At 52.9% G+C, this 22,659-nt stretch overlaps 2 protein-coding genes across 2 annotated transcripts; both read left to right on the top strand.

Moving 5' to 3' along the window:
* The first annotated feature begins 655 nt into the window (after positions 1 to 655).
* On the top strand, positions 656 to 3,892 carry KNCN (kinocilin). Its single transcript, XM_066372160.1, has 4 exons — positions 656 to 806; positions 1,816 to 1,884; positions 2,608 to 2,682; positions 3,813 to 3,892. The coding sequence occupies exons 1-4, from the start codon at positions 656 to 658 to the stop codon at positions 3,890 to 3,892; spliced, it is 375 nt and encodes a 124-aa protein (XP_066228257.1).
* Positions 3,893 to 20,564: 16,672 nt separating this feature from the next.
* Positions 20,565 to 21,223, top strand: TMEM275 (transmembrane protein 275). The gene has a single exon (XM_066372159.1). It carries the CDS (start codon positions 20,579 to 20,581, stop codon positions 21,113 to 21,115), a length of 537 nt encoding a protein of 178 aa, XP_066228256.1. The 5' UTR covers positions 20,565 to 20,578; the 3' UTR covers positions 21,116 to 21,223.
* Positions 21,224 to 22,659: the final 1,436 nt, after the last annotated feature.

Raw genomic sequence — 22,659 nt, 5'->3', positions numbered from 1 at the left:
CTACCAAACCTCACATGAAGCCAGTGGCTCCTCCTGCCCCATCGGGACCAGCAGTGGAACCTGGGCTGACTGCCCTCGTGGGCCTCTGGAACCCAAGCAGCAGCTCACGTTGCAACCTCATGAATAACTCAGCACCTCCCTGCTGCCTGCATCTCAGAGGAACCTGGCCCTTGGACCAACCTCCCCCACTCCTTTAAATTTTAATAGGCCAAGGCTCAGTGGTAGCTGAACAGGCTCCAGGGAGCTGGGGCAGGATGTCCCGGGCAGGGGAACGCGGGCTGAGCTCTCCCAAGAGGGGGTGGGCAGGGGAGGGCCCTGTGGGGCAGGCCAGGCTCTCCAGAACTGTGGCGGCCACAGCCAGATGTGGCTAGGCAGGAGTCCCCAAAGTGGTTGCCAGCTTCAGAGGCCCTTAGGGAAGAAGTGGTTAGCTGGGGTGACCTGGAAGAGATCTTAGGTCAAGGTGGGGTGGGGGGACACCAAGGAGAGCTGTGGGATAGGGTTGCAGATAAATCTAAGGGTTACAAGACCAGAATCTAACTGCCCAGAAACTCCCTCCCTAAAGCTCCAACAAGGGACAACCAAGAGAACCAAGACCTCCGGGATTCTTCTGGGGGCAGGCTGCACTGGCTGGACAGGGTCCCCTGGGCAGGTCCGCATGGACGTCCCCATCAGCAGCAGGGACTTCGGCTGTCTGCAGCTGGCCTGTGTGGCCCTGGGCCTGGTGGCCGGCAGCATCATCATCGGCGTCTCCGTGTCCAAAGCTGCAGCTGCCTTGGGTGGTATCTTCATTGGCGCCGCTGGCCTGGGTGAGTTGGTGCTGGGCTCAGAGAGGGCATGGGCATGGGCATGGGCCGGAGAACAGGAAACGGAGGGAAGGGCTGGGACAACAGGAATTGGTTGTGGGGGGTGGAAGCTAGAGGTGTGAGCGAGGCGGCTTTGGGGGGTACGGGGAGGGAGAGGAATGTTGGGTGAGGTACCCTCCATGGACTGCCAGAGCAGAGATGGGAAGGAGAGAGTGGGGTCACTCTCCTCTCTGGCTGCTCCCCCGATGGCTCCCCAGTCTCCGGCCTGGGCTCTCAGGTGTGTGGTGGGACTCATCAGCCTGCTGGGTGTGGGTTGATGGGAGCAGGTAAAAGGGGACAGAGTTCCTGGAGCCAAGGCAGGATGAAGATCAGACAAAGGGTTTCCTTTATTTTCCCAGCATGTCTCAGCAGCAGATCTGTCTGTCCAGGCATCTGTGCATCTGTCTATCTGGGCCAGTCACAATGCTGTCCCCACAGCAATGCTGAGTAGCATCCCGTGTCCCACTCCACCACCCCGGGCCAAAACCAGCACCAGAAGCACTAGGTCCGTGGGCTCTGGGCGCCTGTACCCGCAAACCCTGGCCAACGCCAGAGTGGGGTGGTAGGGCAGGACCCACTCTTCTGCGACCTCGTCCCCAGGTCTGGGTGAAAAGGAGCCCCTCAGTCCTCCTCTGGGGGCCCTAGAGGAGGGTCGGGCGGGGGAGAGCTGGTAGCAGAGGTGGCAGCTGGGCCCATTGGGTGAAGGGAGGCAGGAGCCTGGGCCTGCAGAGCCTGTAGCCCCTTCCCCACTGTTCTCTGCCCCTCTTGGGTGTCAGGGAGTGGCCCCTATGCACATACTCACAGGGTCACATTTACACACCCACAGTCCCAGCCTGCACACTCGTGCCCCTTCATGCTCACCCAGTATCACCCTCATAAACCACCCAGGCTCACAGCCCGCCCACAGCTTCATACAGCTCCCACTCACCAGGTCCTGCCCCATCACAGAGACCCCTCATGTCTCCCGCTCCAGGGCTCCTCATCTTGGCCTACCCCTTCCTGAAGGCTCGGTTCAACCTGGACCACATCCTGCCTAACATAGGTGAGTCTTCCCATGGCCCTCAGTAGTCTCTGCCGAAGACTGTGAGATCCTCTGTGTGTGAATCTGTGGCCCACTGTGCGGGGGAACACAGCCCACATGTGTGACTGCGGCTATGTATGTATTGGAGTTGGGGTGTGTGTATGTATGTGTGTGTGTATGCACACACACACGTGCGCTTGAGTGTGTGGTGCTGGTGTTGCTATGACGATAGTACAGCAGCCTCCATCCTGCAGCAAAAGTGCCTGAACCAGCTCAGAGCACCTAAAACTCCCATCTCCCTTGACAGGTTTTCCATCTTCCCCAAACCTCCAAGATCTCCAGATTGCCCCACTTCATCCCTGAGCCACCATAAAGACCTTCTGTCTCCCTCAAGACCCTGTGTGGCACCCCAATTCACCTCACCTCCTCACATACATGCACCCCTCTCCATTAATCCTGTGCGGCTTTACATATGCCCAGTTCTCCCCAGACCCCCATCTCCTTAAAATAATCTTCCATCTTCTCCTTCAAGGGCCCATATTTTCCGACCCCCATTCTCCCTCCCCCCCCCCCACCCCCTCACACACCAGCCCAGATCATGTGGGAAACCTAAAGGAATGCAGTGGAGCAAACACAGCAGCAGGAATGGAGCTTAGACAGCAGAAAAGACTTCCCTTACCAAAGCTGGACTTGATTTGAGAATGGTTTAGTAACTAGGGGGCTTGGGGTGGTCTCATCCTGCAGGGAACCTGAGAGTCCACCCCCATCCAGGACCAGATCATGGGGAAGGAAGTTCCAATGCCAATGGCAATAAAGAGGGTAAGTTCCAGAAATTCCAGAATCCATCTTCCACCTTTCTTCTCTGGCTGAGCATCTAACTCTCTGGGACCTACAAGAAACCTCAAGGGACCTGCGGAAGGAGCCTCCCCAGGCCCAGAGAGCCGCAGAGTCGGGTAGTTCTTCCATGTGTTCAGTCAACACCTTTCTTGCTCCAAGCTGAGCTGAGCTCCTCTTCTTTGTCCCCAGGGCCTCTCTGTCCTGCCCAGCACAGAAAGTGGGACAGAGGGCACCTCACTTCCCTTGCCCTCCCCTCCATCCCCCACACACTGTAAAGCAGGGGTCCCCAAACTACGGCCCCCCGGGCCGCATGCAGCCCCCTGAGGCCATTTATCCAGCCCCTGCTGCACTTCCAGAAGGGGCACCTCTTTCATTGGAGGTCAGTGAGAGGAGCACATTGACCATCTCATTAGCCAAAAGCAGGCCCATAGTTCCCATTGAAATACTGGTCAGTTTGTTGATTTAAATTTACTTGTTCTTTATTTTAAATATTGTATCTGTTCCCGTTTGGGTTTTTTTACTTTAAAATAAGATATGTGCAGTGTGCATAGGGATTTGCTCATAGTTTTTTTTATAGTCCGACCCTCTAACGGTCTGAGGGACAGTGAACTGGCCCCCTGTGTAAAAAGTTTGGGGACCCTTGCTGTAAAGTACACGGCCAGCCGAACTTTCTCAAAGAGCCCCAGCCCTCAGGGTGTGCCACCAGCTGAAGAATGCCCACTCAGGGCAAAGTGTCCTATGCCAGACACTGTTCCAAGTATTTTACATGTATTAATTTGTTCCATTCTCAGAACAACCATGTGAGGAGGGTACTATAATTAGCCCCACTTTATATATGGGGCACAGGAAAATTAAGTGACACAGCTTGGAAGTAGCGAGGCCAGAACTTAGACCAGGCAGTCAGCCCGAGTCCTGCCTCTGACCCCCACGCCAGGCTGCTGTCCTCTGTGAGGGTCATTCTGAACATCCATGCCTCTGTACAGGAGGCTGAAACTGCCTCTTGGGACTCCCCTCTCTCCCTAGTCTACCCCACTCTGCCCCAGAGGCCCTTTGGGTTGCTCTGACCCAGAGACCTGTCTACTTAGGCAGCCCTGTCCTGGTCTCTCCCCCAGGAGTCCGCAGCACCCTGTCCACTGTGAGCAGAACCTTGGAGAAGCTGAAGCCAGGGGGCCGGGGCACCGGGGAGGGCTGATGTCAGGGCCAGGGGCTGCCCCTGCCCTGCCCTGCCCTCCCTTCCTGCCCACCACTTCGATTTCAGAGCCCTCCTGGAACCAAACCAGAGATGAACCAGGCCCTGGAGATGCCAGACCTGCACTCACTTAGCCAAGGCTCTTGGCAACGGAATCCATGGAGTGGGGGAGGGGGGGTGCTGAAGCAACTTGTCACTGAAAGCCCCACAGGGGACCTTTTTCCAGGCTCTTGACCTGGATTTTCTCTCTGGACTGAGGCTCAGCTTCCTTCGCTTTCTGATTTAATGACTGGTTTCTCTGGAATTCAGGGTACAGGGATACCTCAAATCCCTTACGCCACCTTGGCTATAGAAATGAGCCACAGGCCCACAGGAACCACAGACAGGGTCCTGGTTGAGCCCCTCAGCCCCAAGGCCTGGCCCTGGAGTCTTTAGTGCTCACCTGCTGGATCAGATTATTTTTGGAATATCAAAACTCTGGGGCCCTGGCTGGTTGGCTCAGTGGTAGAGCGTCGGCCTGGTGTGCAGGAGTCCCGGGTTCGATCCCTGGCCAGTGCACACAGGAGAAACGCCCATCTGCTTCTCCACCCCTCCCCCTCTCCTTCTTCTCTGTCTCTCTCTTCCCCTCCCACAGCCAAGGCTCCATTGGAGCAAAGTTGGCCCGGGCGCTGAGGATGGCTCTGTGGCCTCTGCCTCAGGCGCTAGAATGGCTCTGGTTGCAACAGAGCCACGCCTCAGATGGGCAGAGCATCGCCCCCTGGTGGGCATCCGGGTGGAATCCTGCCAGGCACATGCAGGAGTCTGTCTGACTGCCTCCCCGTTTCCAACTTCAGAAAAATATAAATAAATAAATAAATAAATAAATAAATAAAACTCTGGACAACTCCTCAGGGACCTTAGCAGCAGTGAACCAGTTTGGCAGGAGGGGGGTAGGGTGGAGGGTGGGGGTATCCTAGACACACAAAATGGTCACTGCATGATAGGAGGCTTCCAGGAGGAGGTGGCTCCTGAGCTGAGCCCCCCACCTCTGAGATTCTTGGTATTTGACTCCAAACAAGACCTCTAGTCTTCCTTGTCCCTCACCCCCCCAACCCTCTCACTGCCTCTAAACAACTAAACATATTCCAGCCTCCAAGCTTTGACTTATATTCTGCTGGAGGCCCTGCTGCTCCTCTCTGCCTATCAAACCCCCACCTTTAAAGGCCTGGTTCCAAGAATCCCCTTAACCATGGTACCCTCCTGGTTCTCTTCCACCAGCCTGTGTCTCCCTCCCAACAGTCGCTAGGCAAGTTGAAGTCTTCTTTTTCATAAACCAATTATTAATCTTATTTTAGGCAACATACCTACTATATGTTGCCTTCTTCCAGTCACCATCAGGACACGCAGTAGGTGGTCAATGGCTTAAATTTAATAGAAAAACCATCCCCCAGGATTTCTCTAGAGAGCCACATCCAGGCCCCACGCACCCACAGGGTTCGGGGTGAGGAGGACCTGGCACAGGTACCTGTGGCTGTGCGGGAAACACTTCCTCCATCCACACTGCTCTTCATACACCTGCACCTTCATGATAGCTTCAGAGGCATGTGCTCCTTATGGCCTCTGTCCTGGTTTGTTGAGCAGAAGACAAAGCTAGGAAGAGTCTCCATTCTTGAAAGATCAGTGCAGGTGGCACCTCCTCTTGGAAGCCTCCCCTGATTTTGCTTTGCTCCTACCACCCCTGGGCTCATTCCAGCACAACCCACATCACTCTGAGTGGCCCTTGTCTATTTCCCCCTTTTGAGAATAGGGGGCAGAGGGCTGGGCATACAGAAGCTACCCAATGGTTGTTGGAAAACCCAACCAAAAGTGGAAACGACCGTCTCTCTGTACAAATGGGGAAGCTGAGATCCCACAGGAAGCAGACTCATTGAGTCCCACGGTGAGAGATTGTGGAGCCAGGCCTCGCACCGCAGTCTCTGCTCTCTCCCCACCTAAAGCCCCTCTGCTGTTCTCTGCAGAGGCCAAGGGGCCAACTCCCTGACCATGGACGGACAGACCTCCATGAAGGGGTTCAATTTCACATACTCTGGCCAGTTGTGAATCATTTGGTTCTTCCAGCCTCAGGGTAGTCAACTCCCCTCCTTGCATTTTCCTCCTCTGCTCCTCCTTCCTGCCTGCTCCTGCCCCTTCTCCTTTCACTCACTCTCATTGACATCAACAGGAACTCAGGCCTGGTGGCCCCTCCTTGACCAACAAGGAACCCTCCTCCTGTCCATCCTCAGTCATCACCAGCACCCCCAAAATGTGCCCAGGGTGGAGGAGGTGGGAGCAGGGCAATGAAGCCTGAGCTGTGGGGAGGGTGGTCCCCCACGCCAGCCTTCCGTCAACCCTCCCCAGACATGATGTCCCCAAGGCAGGGCTATGGTATCCCCAAAGGCTCACCGAGCTGGGTTGAAGATCAGAGTGGAATAAATTGAAGAATGAACACACAGAAAGGCAAGAACTATGTCCATTGGAAAGAAGCAGGGTGAGGTTCCTGCTCACCCTGAACAGGAGGAGGGTTCCTTGTTGGTCAAGGAGGGGCCACCAGGCCTGAGTTCCTGTTGATGACAATGAGGGTGAGTGAAAGGAGAAGGGGCAGGAGCAGGCAGGAAGGAGGAGCAGAGGAGGAAAATGCAAGTTCTTGAGGCCTGCCTCTGGTTCCTCATTCTCCCCCTGCCATGGGCTACTTCAATCATTTCCCCCAAGTGTAGGTGAACGTCCAAATACGCCCTCCCCATGTGTTTCTCCACTCTGGGTACCCCCCCCCTCAACTGGTCACAGGAGCAGTCCATGTGGAAACACACGCCTTCCCCCATCCATGCTTTGGAAGAAGGTGAGGTTGGGCCAGAGGGACAGGGGTGGTGTGGTGAGTAGAGTTAAGGGGAAGTGCCCTCTCACCCTTGAGCAGCTCTCGAACCCTCCAGTATTATGCACTGGAGAGGGTATAAATGAGACAGGTCCTCGAACCCGCTCTGCCAGCGGTCTGTTCAATAAACTAAATCAGTTCTGTCCAATAACCCTGTTCTGACCTCCACTGTGGCTGTGCCCTGCAGGTCGCTGGCGGGGAGATGAAAACAACCAAAGCCAGGGAGTGCCTGGTCCAGGCAGCCTCTAGATGTCACACCCCTGCTGGGCCAACCTGTGGGACAGACCAGGCTGGGGATGGAGTCTGGGGAAAAACTCACATCCTGGCTCTAGCCCCAGGGGGTGGGCAAGACGCTGTGGGGCCCTGTACCTCAGTTTCCTCATCCGCAAATGGAGAATTAGGACAGCACCACCCTACAGGGCCACTGTCAAGATGGAAGGCAGCCAGCGCCTGTTCACATCAGGGAGTGTTTGTGAATGGATGGGTGGATGAATGAAGGGGGAAGCTGCTGCAGACACTCCAGGGTCTGGAAGTCTGCACCTTGGATGGCCACCCAGCCCTCTCTAACACAGTCCAGGTGCTGTGGACCTTGGGCCTGGCACCCCCTTCTCATCCTTCAACCCCAAGGGCCCCTTCCCAATCCCCCCAGGAGACAAAGCTCCTTAAGGAGCTGGTGGCCACACCCCTTTCTAGGGCAGGATTGGTGGAGGGTGATTGGGGAAGGGTGATTGAGAACAGAACCAGCATCATCCCTGGAAAAATCTCCCTGCTCCCACAGCTCCATCCCCACCCCCTCCAGGGAAGGAGGGGGATCCGTTTGAGGCTAAAGGCAGAGCCAGTGCGACTTGCACGCCCCTCGCTGTAGTGAGTGGCAGCGTGTCCACCGTGGACTCAGAAAGTCCAGACTGGAGCGCGTGGGCGCCGGGTGTTCTCGCCAGGGGGCTTGAAACCCACAAAACCGAAGAGGGAGGAGAGAAGGCGGTTCGAAGGGGAAGGCAGGACACTTGGTGAGATCGCTGCTCCTCCTGGGGTCAGAGGGGAGCCGAGGGGCAGGACAGCGCTGGAATACGGCCACCAGCCCTGCGCACACCGCTGCGTGTGGCCCTCCCCGCCCGCCGGCGGCGCCAGGGGCTGCTCCGGGGCCCCCACCGCCCCCGCCCACCCACGGAGCCCCGGATCTCTGAACAGCCAGGCGGGTGAGTAAGGGTGACCAGCCCGCCATCCTCCCCCACCCCAAGTCGGCGCACCGCCTCCCCCCTGATCTCTCAGGATTCTTCCTCTTGCTGGCCCTGGATGCTCAGGGGGTGACCGACTAGCTCAGGCAAGTGAAAGCCACAAGTTGGAAGAGGCTGGTGGGAGGGCAAAGAGATGAGAGGAAGGGGAGAAGAGTGAGGGCAGAACGTTTTAAGGAATGGCGGAGAGACTCCATCCAGTCCTAAACCCCAGAGGAACTGAGTAGTGCCTAGACACGAGGTCAGGAACCTGGAAGCCTTGAGACAGGAGATGAGAAAGACAGAGTGGGAAACAGAAGGGGAGACACACAGCCAGAGTTGCTGTCTTGGTTGAGCCCACTCTGCTCTACCTTGATCTTTCCCCTCTAACTCAATAAGAATCTGCCCTAGAATCCACCTCCAATCCCCACCCAGCGATCCACCACACCCTCTCAGGCCCAAAGTGAGAAGGGAATCGGAGAGAAGTGGCCACAGAGCAACTTCAAAACCAAGAGACAGATGAAGCCAGGAAGACAGGAGACACATCACCTGTCACCATTTATTTAACCAATATTCTCTGGACCCCTGGAAGACTCAGGCACTGCCCCTGGGACCCGGGGACCCGGCTGCAAGGTAGATATAATCCTGGTCCTCATGGAAGACCATTGAGGGATGCAGACCTAGATGCAGGAGTCACCAGTTTCCTGCCAGTTTGGGGGGTTAGGGAAAACTTCCCGAAGGGAGTGATGTCACGGCTGCACTAGGGTGGTTGAGTGGAAGTTAGCAAGGTGAAGGTAGAGTCAACACAAGGTTCAGGCCCCGGGAGCAGCGTGTTCACAGGACCACACCTGGTGAGTTCAGCTCCACTCCCACATAATCACAAGGGCCACCTGAAGGAATCCAGGGCTTCGATTTTAACCAGTAGGGGAAATGGAGAAGAGGGGAGCAGTGAGACCAGAGAGGAAGGGCTGGATTCTAGAGACACCTGGAGGGAAGAGTCTGCAGGGCTTGGTTGGTGGCGGATCGGACTAGAAAAGCTTGGAGGAAAGCCTGAGGGAGGAGGAGGAGCAAGGGTGAAACCTGGATTTCTGGCTGGGAGTCTAGGCTTTGTAAGAGAAAATGAAATGTAAGGAGCCTGTTTCCAAGAGGAAGAGAATGTTTCCAGGAGGGAGCATTCAGCGGGGTCAAAGCTGTAAAGAGGTCAAGTTCGCTAAGGATTGAACAGCGTTCACTGAATTCAGCACAAGGAGGTGGCCTTGGAGAGAGCCTAGTGATGGGACAGAAACAGACTTGGGTGGATTGACAATTGGGAAGGGGGTAAAGTAGGGAGTGTAGACAGCACTTTCAAGAAGGGTAGAGAGGCAGATATGGGATTGCAGAAGGGTTTGGGTTTGTTTTAACAGGGAGAGGCTTGGGTGCCTCCAGGAGGAGGTACAGGCAGGTGAGAGGGTTCATGAGCATCAACCAGGAAGGGGGAGGTTTCTGGGAGCCTTGAGGGCTGAGACCTGCCAGAGACGTGAAGACACAGAGGGCCTGTGCTACTCGGCTCATGATTTTCTCTTCGCCTACGAAGCAGGGTTGAGGCTTTGCAGGCAGCAAATTAAGTTGCAAGACAAGGTAAGTTGCAAAAGAGTAACTGAAGTAGGGAGGTGCGGGTTCTCGGTAGATGCAGAAAGAAGCAGAGGAAAGAGGCCCATGGAGAAAATGTGGAGAGTTCCAGGATCGCATCAGCTCACGGAACAGTTACAGCCAGAGGCACTGCAGAGCCGTGGTGGCACGCACAGGCTTAGAAGACACACAGCCTGGGTTAGAGTCCCAGCTCTACCCCATATTATCACCATGTCAATCAACCTCTCTGAGCCTCTGTGTCCCTATCTGAAAATAGAGCTGGCAATAGCATCTCTCTATAGGGTTGTCACAAGACTCACATGAGTTAATAGAACAGTGTTTGACAGTAGTAGGTGCTGTACATGTTACCATAGTGGTAGCAACAGGGTCTGGTCAAGAGTAGGATGTCTGGGTTTCTCAGAGGTGGAATGGTTCAGAGTGATGACAAGGGCGATGAGGTCCCCGGGTGATGAGAGGGAGGATAGCTGAGTGGAATGGAACAGTGGGCACTGGAGATGAGGAGCCAAGGATCTACAGGGGCTCAGGATGGGGCGGTTATGCAAAGGATGCTGAGGTCCCTCAGGGGCAGGTAGGACTTTGGGCTGGAGGGGGAAGAGCTAGTCCCAAAGCCTGGGGAAGAGGTAGGCAGGAAGGCGGTTCCACTCCAGCCAGTCTGCAGTCCCCTCCCTCTGGCTCCAGGCAGCTGAGTTTCATGGAGTAGCAGCTTAAGCCCATGCTAAGTCTGGGATCCAAGCCTGGCCACAGACATGGCCCCGGCTGGAGCTGTGACTCAAGGAGTCTGGTGGGCAAGTCTGGAAGCACCAGAGAGGACCAGGCGAGAGCAGGAGGCCCAGGGCAGCCAGGGACAGCTCACCTTGCTGGGTACAGAGATGGTTTCATGAACACAGAGCTTGATAGCTGCAGAGGAGGCCTGTGTTACTGGGGCCTCAGCTAGCCCAGAAGCCAGGGCCTGCAGAGACCATCTAGACCAGTGGTTTTCAGCTGCCAGGTCACAGACTGATGTCAGTCCACCAGGTGTAACATCAAGGTGGCTAACTCTTTCATGGACAGGCTCAAGATTGCTGGCAGACCTGTACCCGGTTCATGGACCAGCTGTTGAAAACCACTGATTTAGACCAAACTCAACCAGACTGAGCCCCAGTAAGAGGAACTGTGAGCACATGCCTGTTGCAGGCACAGAACCCACTGGAAATGGGAGGGCACCATCAGAGCAGCTGGAATGGTCTCTGCCCCCTCATCACCTCTCCCAGGGTTCCCACTCTCCTCACTACCAAAGCAGCTCCCTTTCCCCTCCAGCCCCACATTCCCAGCAAAGAGGAGTCAGAAGTCTCCAGAGGTACCTCTGCTGGGCAGCAACTGAGACAGTGTCTGCTTGTTGGCCTATGTCTGCAATTTTCAGTGTGTAGTGCATCTGTGTTTATATTTCTGTGCGCATCTGGTTCCTAGTGCTCATGTGTGCTGTGCATGCATATATCTGTATGTGTTTAAACATGCACATGGATGCAGGGATGAGGATGATGAGGCCCAAGATTCAGATGCAGGAGCTGGGAAGCCACACCTTTAGACTTCATCTTCAAGCCTTTGTTTCCAGCATATGTCTGTGGTGTGTGTGTGTGCGCGCATGTGCACGCCCCTATCTGCACCTTGGGGTAGGGGGGGGCCTGTGGAATCAGCTGGAGGGGAAGTGGTAGCAGCTCTCCGGGCTCTGGGGCGGCAGATTTCAGTTGGCAGAAGCTGAGAGCTTTGATAATAAGCCAGCAGTGAGTAATGGTGATGTGGGAGGTTCCCTGAAGATGGGGTGCAGTGAGGAAGGGGTTGGGGATAGAGAGAGCACTGGGGCTCTGGAGGGGGTCATGGGAGGAGGATGGCCTGGACTTCCAGGGACTGGGGGGGAACAAATGACTAAGATTAAGGGAAACAGAAGGGGTTCATAGTAAGAGACAGAAAGTTCAGACTGCACATACAAGTTCCTCGATCATGCTTAGAAGACAGGGTCCTGGGACTAATGGCGGATATCTGATGGCTGATGTCACCCAGAGGTTCTTGGGCCCTTGGAGCAGCTTCCTGTGGCCAGGAGGCCTGGCAGCTGCGCCTGGTCAAGCAACTACACCACAGACATCCCAGGTCCATGGACTGGGCTGGGGCAGGGCAGACACACCTCGAGGGGCCTCAGACAGAGACCCCTCCCCAGGTGCTCTTGCCTCCATCTACTTTACCTGCTGCAGCCCCTGCTTCTTGGGCCCCAAACTTATTGATGGTTTGATGGATAATAATTATTATATATATATATATATATATATATTTCTTATTATTATTATATTTTTTTTTACAGAGACAGAGAGAGAGTCGGAGAGAGGGATAGATAGGGACAGACAGACAGGGATGGAGAGAGATGACAAGCATCAATCATCAGTTTTTCACTGCAACACCTTAGTTGTTCATTGACTGCTTTCTCATATGTGCCTTGACCATGGGGCTACAGCAGACTGAGTAACCCCTTGCTCGAGCCAGCGACCTTGGGTCCAAGCTGGTGAGCTTCGCTCAAACCAGATGAGCCTGCGCTCAAGCTGGCGACCTCAGGGTCTCGAACCTGGATCCTCCTCATCCCAGTCCAACACTCTATCCACTGCACCACCGCCTGGTCAGGCAATTATTATATATTTTTAATAATCAAACATCTCTATACCTTGTAGTGAGCAGAAATTCTCATGTAGCAGAAACAACATGGGCTCTTTAATCTGACAAAACAAGGTTTGAATCCCAGCTTTGCCTATTGCAGCTGAGGACACTAGGAAAGTTCCCTCACCTCTCTCAGCCTCGGGTTCATCACTGTGAACCTGGTTCAGGACGGCAGCAGCTCACGGGGTTGCAGTGCAGAGTAACTGTCTCAGCACAGGAAAAGGGCTTAGCCCTGTGCAGCAGCCTGTTTCCCAGGGGAATGACTTAATCCCATCCCAAAGCAAAGACCAGCCATATTACAGAGAAATGTACCACTCTATCAGCCCCTTTGATACATTGGCAGTAATTTCTGAACAGGTTCCCATTTCCACGTTCACAAACCACAGGTAGTTGAGAGTTGGGCAGCAGGATGACAAGTTTAGAGACAAGAACTTAGTTAAAACTTTCCCTTAAGCCTGACCTGTGGTGGCGCAGTGGATAAAGCATCAACCTGGAACACTGAGGTTGCCAGTTCAAAACCCTGGGCTTGCCTGGTCAAGGAACATATGGGAGTTGATGCTTCCTGCTCCTCCTCCCTCCTCTCTTTCTTCTCTCTCTCCTGTCTCTATAAAAATGAATAAATAAAATCTAAAAAGGAAAACTTTCCCTTACATTCAGATAGCTGCATCCCCAAAAGGGGTCCCAAGCTGTAAAATTGCCCATCCAGACAGAAATCAAGAGCCCTGGTCATCTGAGGCCCAAGCTTGAGTGTCTGCCTCTGGCATAGACTCCCAAATAGAGACCACAAGGCCTCCCTTGCCAGAGGCAGGGCAGCAGGGAGGGTGACTGCTTGATCAGGGTCATGGGCAGCTTAATAGCAGTGGTCAGAGCCCTGGGTGGGTCTGGTCTGGCTCGGCCACGAACTTCCTCCATGATTTTCCCCCGCTCCAGGCCTTGGTTTACCCCATCTGTAAGTGAAGGGATTGAACCAGGTGACCTCTATAGCTTCAGCAGCTTGGAGTGCTCACTGAAGACAAGGTCTCCAGTCCTAACAACTCAGGATTCAGAGCAATGACCTTCACCCCTGCTCAGTCAATCCGATTAAGGGCTGGGTTTGGGATGAAGTACAAAGAGCTGGAAGGATTTGGGATAGCAATAGCATCAGTGGGAGGGTCCTGCTTCCAAAATTAAATACAGTACTCCAACCTGGAAGTGACAGGTCACAAGTCATTGGCCAGAACTAGTCACATGTCCCCACCTAATCACAAATAGGTCAGGAAGTGCAATCTTAACATGTGTTCAGAACGGGGGGAAGAACCAGAAAGATTTAGTGAACAGCACCAGTGACACACCAAAGCTAGCCAGAGTTCCCAAAGCGAAAGAGTATCTGGAACTACAACAGCCCCAGCTGGAGAGCCACAGTCCACCAGGGGGAAATGGTGGCACTGATTGAATTGCAGCAGCTGAGCGACCTCAACACCTCACCCCTGTGTACCCCAGGTTTCAATCAGGGTGGAGGCAGAAAGGGCTCTTAGCCCTTTCTCTGTCTGGGACAGAGACTCGGGAAGTAGTTTTGTCTTCCAGAGTCAGTTCTGCCAACCAGGAGCAGATAAGAATCATTCATCGGCAATTAGCACTTGGAAGCTCAGCCCCTGGGCAGGCGTTTGCTTTCCTTGAGCTTAGTGTGCTAAACCAAGAAAGAGCAACGGTGACTTTACCTTCTGGAGAGACACACAGGACACACCCTGCCGCCTCCTGTGCTGCTGACAGTTGAGCACTGTAAGTGCTAATTACAGAAGATTATCTCCAGAGCCCTGAGAAGACCTAGGCTCTGTGCTGCAGTCTTTGGACAAGCATTTAGCAAAGCAGCAATGTGCTCATCTGAGCGCTCAGGCTTCGGGATTGGGACACTGGGTTTCAAATCCTGGCACCACCACTGCTACTTAATTAATGGTCTTGGGTGAGTTTATTCTTCCTGTGTCTCAATATCTATAAAATGAGAATATAACAGTAATACTTAATCTCATGTTACTGAAAGTGTTCAGCATAGCACAATTAATTTAGCCATCTGAAAGTGCTAATTTCAGATTCTCACCTAGACTTGCTTCTGGATAAAATAAACTAGCTTATATTAGACCAACTCATTCACTGAGGATAACTAAAAATTCTAGATAAAACATTTAAGAATTCTGTTTAAGGACATGGGAAAAACTACCAAGGCAGTAAAGACTTGAGGGGCAAAGGTCTTGGAGAGAAAAGAAGTAATACTTGGTTTCACTTTTTCCCTTATGGCACTTTGCAGTTTGTAGAGGCAGTAGCCATGGAGTTGGGAAGTCAAAGTCAGAATTTAGGAATTAAAAGAAAAGAGGCCCTGTTTTTTGTCTTTTCAACCTTCAGCTTTTAGTTGGGGAGGCAAAGGGCTGTCTGTCCTCTCAGATACTCGTTAACCATATAGAAACCAGACTCAGGAAGACAGAAGCGCAGCGCCCGTCCATGCAATCCCAGACTGGGTTAAGGCGGCCTATCCCTTCTTTAGTTGCCTGTCAGAAGCAAAAGTGGATCTTCTTGAGAGCCTCATGCTTTCTCTACAATGTTGGGCATTTACTAAAAAATCATTTAGCATTCCAAGAGGTAAGACTAAATGACCAAAAACCAAGAACAATAAAGCAAACAATAGAAACAAGCGATCCAGATGTTGGAGTTTTCAGACATGGACTTCAAAGAGTTAATACATTCATGAAAATAGATAAGCAGAAAGAGTCAACAAAAACTGGAATCTTTTTTATTTTAATGTTTTTTATTGATTTTAGAGAGAAAAGAAGGGAGAGAGAGATAGGGAACAATGATCTGTTCCTGTGTGTGCCCTGACCAGGCATCAAATCAGCAACCTTTGTGCTTCAGGATGATGCTCTAACCAACCAAGTTATTCAGCCAGAGCAGAAAAAAAAAAAAGGAATCTTTGAGAAATAATTAAGTGGCAGTTCTTTTTTTTGCAAGAGACCTTGGGCTCAAGCCAGCAACCATGGAGTCATGTCTATGATCCCATGCTTAAGCCAGCAACTTCTTGCTCAAGCTAGTGAGCCTGCATTCAAACTAATAAGCCTGCACTCAAGCCAGTGACCTCAAGGTTTCAAACTGGAGTCATCAGCATCCCAGGTTGACACTCTATCCACTATGCCACCACGTCCATGGTCAGGCTCAAGTGGCAATTCTAGAACTGAAAAGTTACTGAAATTAAGAACTAAATAGATGGATTTTACAGCAGAGAAGACAAAGGAGAAGAAAGGATTAGTGAACTTAATGATGGATAAGTAGAAAAATAACCGGACAGAAACAGAGAAAGAATTAAAAAGCTAGAAAATGGCCCTGGCCTGTTGGCTCAGTGGTAGAGCATCAGCCCTGCATGTGGACGTCCCAGGTTCAATTCTCAGTCCGGGCACACAGGAGAAGCACCCATCTGCTTCTCCACCCTGCCCCCTATCACTTCTCTCTCTCTCTCTTCCCCTCCTGCAGCTATGGCTCCATTAGAGCAAGCTGGCTCCCAGGCAGTGAGGATGGCTCCATAGCCCCCACCTCAGGTGCTAAAAAGAACTCAGTTGCTGAGCAATGGAGCAATGAGCCATATGGGCAGAGCATTGCCCCCTAGTGGGCTTGCCAGGTAGATCCCAGTCAGGATGCATGCAGGAGTCTGTCTCTCCGCCTCCCCTCCTCTCACTTTAAAAAAAAAAAAAGGCTAGAAAATGCAGAACAGAGTATAAGAGACATGTAGGATCATATCAAATGGTTGAACATTGTAAAGCCAAAAGCCACGGCCACTATCACAGCAGCCTGGCCCATGCAGGTTTGCATTGGATTTGGACAGTCGGTAAAGAAACAATGGAGCCAAAAACTGATGGGCCATCATCTTTAATCCTAGCTTGCACCCGGCGGGCAAGTAAAAAACACACACTGGGCTCCAAAACCCACTCACATTCAGTGCTCACAAAGCTACTGACTTATCCGAGTTTCCTAGAATCAAAGGTTTCTAGCTCACCAGATTTATACACCTCTGTTCCCCATCTCCTTCCTTCTCCCTGCACAAACTCTGCACAAACTCTCCCTCAACACTCTGCCATCTTGGCTGCTTCTCCTGGCCTCTTCCACATGGCCTTTCTCTGCTTTCCTCTCTGCTCTCTCCTCTAATGTTAATCTCAGGAACCAAGAGCACAAGCTCCCGTTCTGCCCCCATTTTATAGTGTAGAAATCCAAACCTTTAATCCAATATACAAAATAGGGAAGTCTCTAATACAAAGTCACTTATCTGGGGCATGATGGGATTGCACCACCCCACATCAAAAAGGGTGGTAAAGGCTTAGTCCTAAAACCAAGCCCCAGGCTACAAGGATTCTGCCTGCCCACAGCCCGCCCCCCAACACACATTAATATCACCTGGGCGACAGCCTCCACGTGGGCAGTGCCATCTTTAACAAAGTGAGCATAATATATTTTATCTGCCCAACAAACATATACACAATTAGGGTACCAGAAAGAGAAGAGAGAGGGAATGGGGGAAAGGTAATGACTGAAAATATTCCAAAACTGGGGTGGTAACGGGAATCAAGCCACAGATTGTAGAAGCAACAGGAAGCCTAAGAAGGAAAAAAACAAAAATCTCACTTCAGCACATCATAGTAAAACTGCTGAAACTCAAAGACAAACAGCCTTCCCTATAAGGGAAAAGAAACAAGAGCCTTGGACCCTCCAGCCACCTAGGGCCTCCTCTTCCCTAACCCAGTGTCAGCCTTCAGAAGTCTGATGTAAGATGAGGTGAAGGGCCAGACTCCATCCCTTCCATCAGGGACTCCCTCCTTAGCCTCAGACTGAGCCTTCCCTGCAGGAGGAAACACCTGCCTTTGGCAGGTAATGGTGGATATTCACAAGAAGAGGAAGAGCTTGCAAACGCAGGGAGGGGGATTGGGGAATTTCACAGTCCCTCCTGAGTGTAAGAATGAGACGGCACTCGAACATCAAATGTGCAGGCTTTATTAGAGGAGAAAGACCTGCCGGGGCACTTCGGGAAGAAGGACCCCCCAAACAGACTGAGGTAAAACTTTATAGGGTTGGGGGTAGCCTTGAGCAAGGGTGTGCTGGTATGTTCGGCTTTCTGGAATACTCCTCTTTGGGGTGATTGACCAGCTTCCTGGAATTCCTTTGTCCCGGGGCAATTGTCTGGTAATTAAGGGTGGGGTCAGGCAGCCAAGTGGAACAGCAAAACGGCAGTTTGGAATTCACATATCTATCACTGAAGACGACAGGAAGGTTGGGATTTACATTCACATCAACCCCAAGGAGAGCAAACCCTTCTCTTTGAGATGAAACAGGATTGCACAGAGTGTGAACCAGACCATGTGTTCTCTGACTCTGGTCTCAGAATGTCTTATCTTTTAGTGCAGTCATGGGAGCCCAGCTCTACTTTCCTCTCTGAGCCCCTGATTCCTCAGTGGTGAAATGTGGCTGTTAATAAGTATCAAGCAGTTGGACCATTCAGTGATGTCTTGAATGTGAAGTGCTTTCCAAGTGGGAAATTGCTGTACCCCTTCAAAGGTTACTATTTCTGCCTGGCAGAATCAACAGCTGCAAGTTAGGGAGCCAGTGGTTCGTGCAAATGTGAAGCTTCCTGAGGAATCTGTGATCTGTAAATGCCCTCAAGGGTCAACACATGCTTTCTTTGCCAAGATTTGGGGATTTCTGAGTTCCTGCCAGTTTAGTGTGTCAACCAGGTGCTTCTGGCTAGAATCCCAGGAGTATTGCCACCTTTCAATATGGAACCCGGGGAGGGGGCCCTGGAGTCATCAGATGTGGGCAGGCGTGGAGGTAACCCCTTCAGGCTCTCTGATCTGTTTGGGCCAGGCTGATATAAACCTATGTCCAGAATGAGGACCTGGGCTGTGTCCCTCTGGCACCTGCCCTCATTTTCACTTACAAGTCATTAAATTCTCTCCAACACTACTGTGTACAGGCTTTGGACACCCACAAGGACAACTCAGGGTCTGTTCCTAGGGCACTTCCCCCTGAGGGACAAACCAACTATTCTATATGCAAACCAGATAAGACCAACCTCCCAGATCTGAGAACTTATAGCTCCCTTCTCTATCAACTACTGCAGTGACAACATGGCTAACACTTATTGAACTCTCACTACATCCCAGGCTCCGTTGTAAGCCCTTGACTTAGCTTATAGCATTTAGTTATTACTACACTCTATGAGGCAGGTTCTCTTATTAGTCCCACATGACAGGTGTTAACACTGAAGCATAGACAGGCTACTTGTCCAGGCCATGCTCCGTCACTTATCTTGCATGCTTTGCTCCCACCTGATTAGCTCCATAGTTATGATCGCATTATCCTTTGAGGGTCTTCCTGTGACTTCATATTATAGAACAGAATTCTCAATAGGAGTCTTTTTTTTTTTCAGAGACAGAGAGAGAGTCAGAAAGAGGGATAGACAGGGACAGACAGACAGGAACAGAGAGATGAGAAGCATCAATCATTAGTTTTTCGTTGCGCATTGCGACACCTTAGTTGTTCATTGATTGCTTTCTCATATGTGCCTTGACCGTGGGCCTTCAGCAGACTGAGTAACCCCTTGCTCGAGCCAGTGACCTTGGGTCCAAGCTGGTGAGCTTTTGCTCAAACCAGATGAGCCCGCACTCAAGCTGGCGACCTCAGGGTCTTGAACCTGGGTCCTCGGTATCCCAGTCCGATGCTCTATCTACTGCGCCACCGCCTGGTCAGGCAGGAGTCTTTTTAAAAAAGATTTTATTTATTGATTTTTAGAGAAAAAAGGGGGAAGGAGAAAGAGAAAAAAAATGGGGGGAAAGAGTGGGAAGCATCAACTCATAGTTGCTTCTGATATGTGTTGTGCCTTGACCAGGCAAGCCCAGGGTTTTGTACGAGCAACCTCTGCATTCCAGGTCAATGCTTTATGCACTGAGCCACCACAGGTCAAGCTCAATAGGAGTCTTAAATCCCTACACTCTGATTACCTTACTCTTGCTTCAGCTGCATGCTTTCCCAGAATCCTAGAATTCAGGGATAGAGCCCAGATACTACTAGAGAGTCCTAGAAAGGAATTCCAAAGCATCCAGTAATCAGGCCTGAGAGTCCAGGTTCAACAGTAGAATCCTGGGGGCAGAGAAGTGTGTGTGTGTGGGGGGGGGGGACGAGGCAGGACAGAGATAGGATTGGAATCTAATAGAATTCCCAGTCTAGAAAGAACCTGTGACCTTGGGTCTGCTCCAGCCAAATCCAACCTCACTGGCCAGCTGAAATATTAGGAGCTCCTCACTTTCACCTGGTCACTTACTCCAGGGCCTCATCAGATGTTCAGGAAAGTTAATGTCCTACCAGAGTCTAAGGTGGGGACAAGCAAGCCAGGAGGCAGGTCATATCCTGGTCCTGGATCTTGAGTAAATCGCTAGACCTCTTCATCTGGACAAGGAGGGGCTACACCAGATGATTTATAAGGCCCTCTATCACTTGAGGGGAGAGGAGTTGTCTAAATCCCAAGAGTGATCTGCCCTCTAATAAAGACTACTGATAATGTTTTCATTTCTGCACTTTAAAGCCATCCATTCAATTTAATTAACCCAACAAATCTTCCTGGAGGAGGAGAGGTGGTGGGGCCTTGTCTGTCTAGAGGAGGGAGGGTAGGAGGATGAAAAAATTAGAGACCACGTTCAAAACCCCTAGGTTGCTGGCTTCAGCACAGGCATTCAGCACAGGTTCGCCAGCTTGAGCGTGGGTCACCTGCTTGGGCTTGAGCATGGGATCACAGACATGATCCCATGGTCGCTGGCTTGAAGCCCAAGGTTGCTGGCTTCCGCAAGGAATCACTGGCTTGTCTGGAGCCCCCAGGTCAAGGCACTGTATGAGAAGCAATCAATGAACAACTAAAGTGCCACATCTAGGAGTTGATGCTTCTCATCTCTCTTCCTGTTTCCCTCTCTCTCTCAAAAAAAAAAAAAAAAAAAAAAGCCGGAGGGACCACAGGGACTGGGTAGGGAAACAATAGGCAGACTTTTCCCATACTGGGTGGGTTGTTGCTTCCCAGATGCAGGGGCAGGGGGCTGGCTAAGATGACCTCTGCACTCCCAGGCACTGAATGTAGCCCCAGAACTGAGAGTGGTGTTGGAAGTTGATAAACCCTGCTGAACCCTTCCTCTCTGTGCCCACAGGACGACTGGGAACTCGGCCCGCTGACATGGGGGCAGGTAGGGGCCAGCGAGAGGAGGGAGCCTGATGAGTGCACACGTCCCCAGTCCGATGCCGCCCAAAGGAAAGAACCTGGGACCCGCTGCTCGGGCGCCTGCGGGGCGCGCCCAGGGCTGGCTGCCCGGCCTGCCGTCGCCCGCGCTGTGCTGCGCCTGCGGTCTGTGCTTGCTGCTGGCGGGCGTGAACGTGACTCTGGTGGGTGCCTTCGCCTCCTTCCTGCCGGGACACAACGCGCCGCTGGTTGTGGGGCCGACGCTGCTGGTGGTGGCCTTCGGCTTCTTCGCGGCCTGCTGCGCGTGTAGCCGCCGGGGCCCCATGTCTCGCCCGCGCTCGAAGGCAGCCAAGGGCCCGGGACAGGGCGGCGGCGGCGGCACTGGGTCGGTGGCGCTGGAGATGGAGAGCAGCGAGCGCACGGCGCAGGAGACCACAGCGGTGCAGCTCAGCCCCGCCGCCTCGGCCGCGTCCTCCCGCCGTTCCAGCCCCGGCCCGGGGCCCACCGCCCTGGACGCTCCCGTGCCCGCAGCTGCCTACGCACCGTGCACAGAAGGGGTCCGGCTCAACCTGCCCCCGGAGCGCGCTGTCCCCTAGCTGCCTGGGCCCTCCTGGCCTCCCCTGGCCGGGGTCCCTTCGTTCAGTGCCATGTAAGAAAAAAGAGGAGGAGGAGGAGAAGGAAAAAGAGAAGACAGGAAAAAGTACAATTTCGTAAGGGTCGAGTGAGGACACAGGTGGCCCCATCTGTCCCATCTCTAGAACTTTTGAAGGGGAGAATGTGTCAAAACATGTCCCCCACCTCCAGGAGGGAACAGCTCCTTGGCCCTTTAGGTGGGGGCTGCCGGCCCTACATCACTTCACTCCCGAGACTCGATGAAACTGGGCGCCTAGACCTGGAGACCCTAACACCACCACCACCCATGACATTTGGGCACTGTGAAGGGAGCCACTCTGAGAGGGACTAACTACCAGCAAGGCCCATATCCCCAAGGGGTGGGACGAAGGGGGGGAGAAGGGGAGGAGTACCAGCCCAGGCTTGTCTCTTGTCCCTGTGCACTGTGAAAGGTCACTAGCTGCCTCTTCCGTTCCTCCCTGCCCTCTTTGTCTCTACCCCATGACCTTTTAGGACCAGGGGTGGGGTGGTGGTGGTGGTGTCTCTGAGTTGAGCCAGGACAGTGCTTAAGGTAGACCTGGGTTGAGCACACTGCACACTTTCTGCCTGAGTAGAGCAGGGGGAGCTGAGCTGGGGCCCCAGCAGGAGTGAACAGTGAGGGGCCTCTCGCTGTGCATCCCCTCTGTACTCCCTCCTCAATAAACCAGCTTTGGAGACAAGTCGTCTGTGGTTGTGCAGCCCTGAAGGGAGGGCCTGACTGCCGGCTCATGGATTCTGGGCTCCTCCCATCCTCTTGGAAACCTGGAAGGGGGCTCCAGGGGAAAGGAGTGTGTGACTGTGAATGGAAGACTGAGACTGGAGATGCCTGCGAACATCCGTGGAGACAGATGTGTCAGGCTGGGGGCTGGATGAATATACGAGTGCACCTGTGGGTGAGATTGTCTAGCTGTGTGTGAGATGGGGAGTGTGAGTGACACTAACATCACACATGCATGTGGGAGTGTGTGTGTGTGTGGTGTTGGTGATTGAGGGCTGGGTCACCAGCAAGAGTGGTGAGGAAAGAAGGGCTCCCCAGGGTGATGCAAATCCTAGACCTTTCTCCTGGCCCATCTGGACTTGCGGAGTCTGGGTCTGTGTTCTGTTTAGGTGGGTGAGGGCATCTGGTAGAGGGATCGAGGCTGCCTCACAAGAAGAAACAAGGGGACTGGGGGCTAGAAGGAAGACACTGAAACTCTGGGCCTCCTCTCACTGCAGAGACCCAGGCCAGTAGTGTCCAGTGATGGTGACACACACTAGGTACAGGTTTGCCAGCTTGAGCGCGGGTCACCAGCTTGAGCGTGGTTGCCCTTGCTGACCAGGACTCCCTGCCCACCTGCTGTTGTTGGCTTCATCAAGCATCCCTTTCTATTTCCAGAATGGGCTTTGCTGCTCTTCTACTTGGGCCCAGGCTCTTTCCACCAGCCCTGCAGCTCTGTCTTCCTTCCTCTGGCCCCTCTCTGCCTCTGCCTCTTCCTCTCCTGCTGTCTCC

Source organism: Saccopteryx leptura, chromosome 3, assembly GCF_036850995.1.
Source record: "Saccopteryx leptura isolate mSacLep1 chromosome 3, mSacLep1_pri_phased_curated, whole genome shotgun sequence".
NCBI classification, from domain to species: Eukaryota; Metazoa; Chordata; class Mammalia; order Chiroptera; family Emballonuridae; genus Saccopteryx; species Saccopteryx leptura.
This window is presented reverse-complemented; position numbering and strand designations above follow the sequence as displayed.

What these genes read in the sequence shown, in the direction of transcription:
- KNCN (XM_066372160.1), top strand. Translation starts at nt 656, where the DNA reads ATGGACGTCCCCATCAGCAGCAGGGACTTCGGCTGTCTGCAGCTGGCC. An exon ending in CCACATCCTGCCTAACATAG is followed by an intron (nt 1,885 to 2,607) that starts GTGAGTCTTCCC and finishes CTCATCCTGCAG; the next exon opens with GGAACCTGAGAGTCCACCCC. An exon ending in TGCCAATGGCAATAAAGAGG is followed by an intron (nt 2,683 to 3,812) that starts GTAAGTTCCAGA and finishes TCTCTCCCCCAG; the next exon opens with GAGTCCGCAGCACCCTGTCC.
- TMEM275 (XM_066372159.1), top strand. Translation starts at nt 20,579, where the DNA reads ATGCCGCCCAAAGGAAAGAACCTGGGACCCGCTGCTCGGGCGCCTGCG.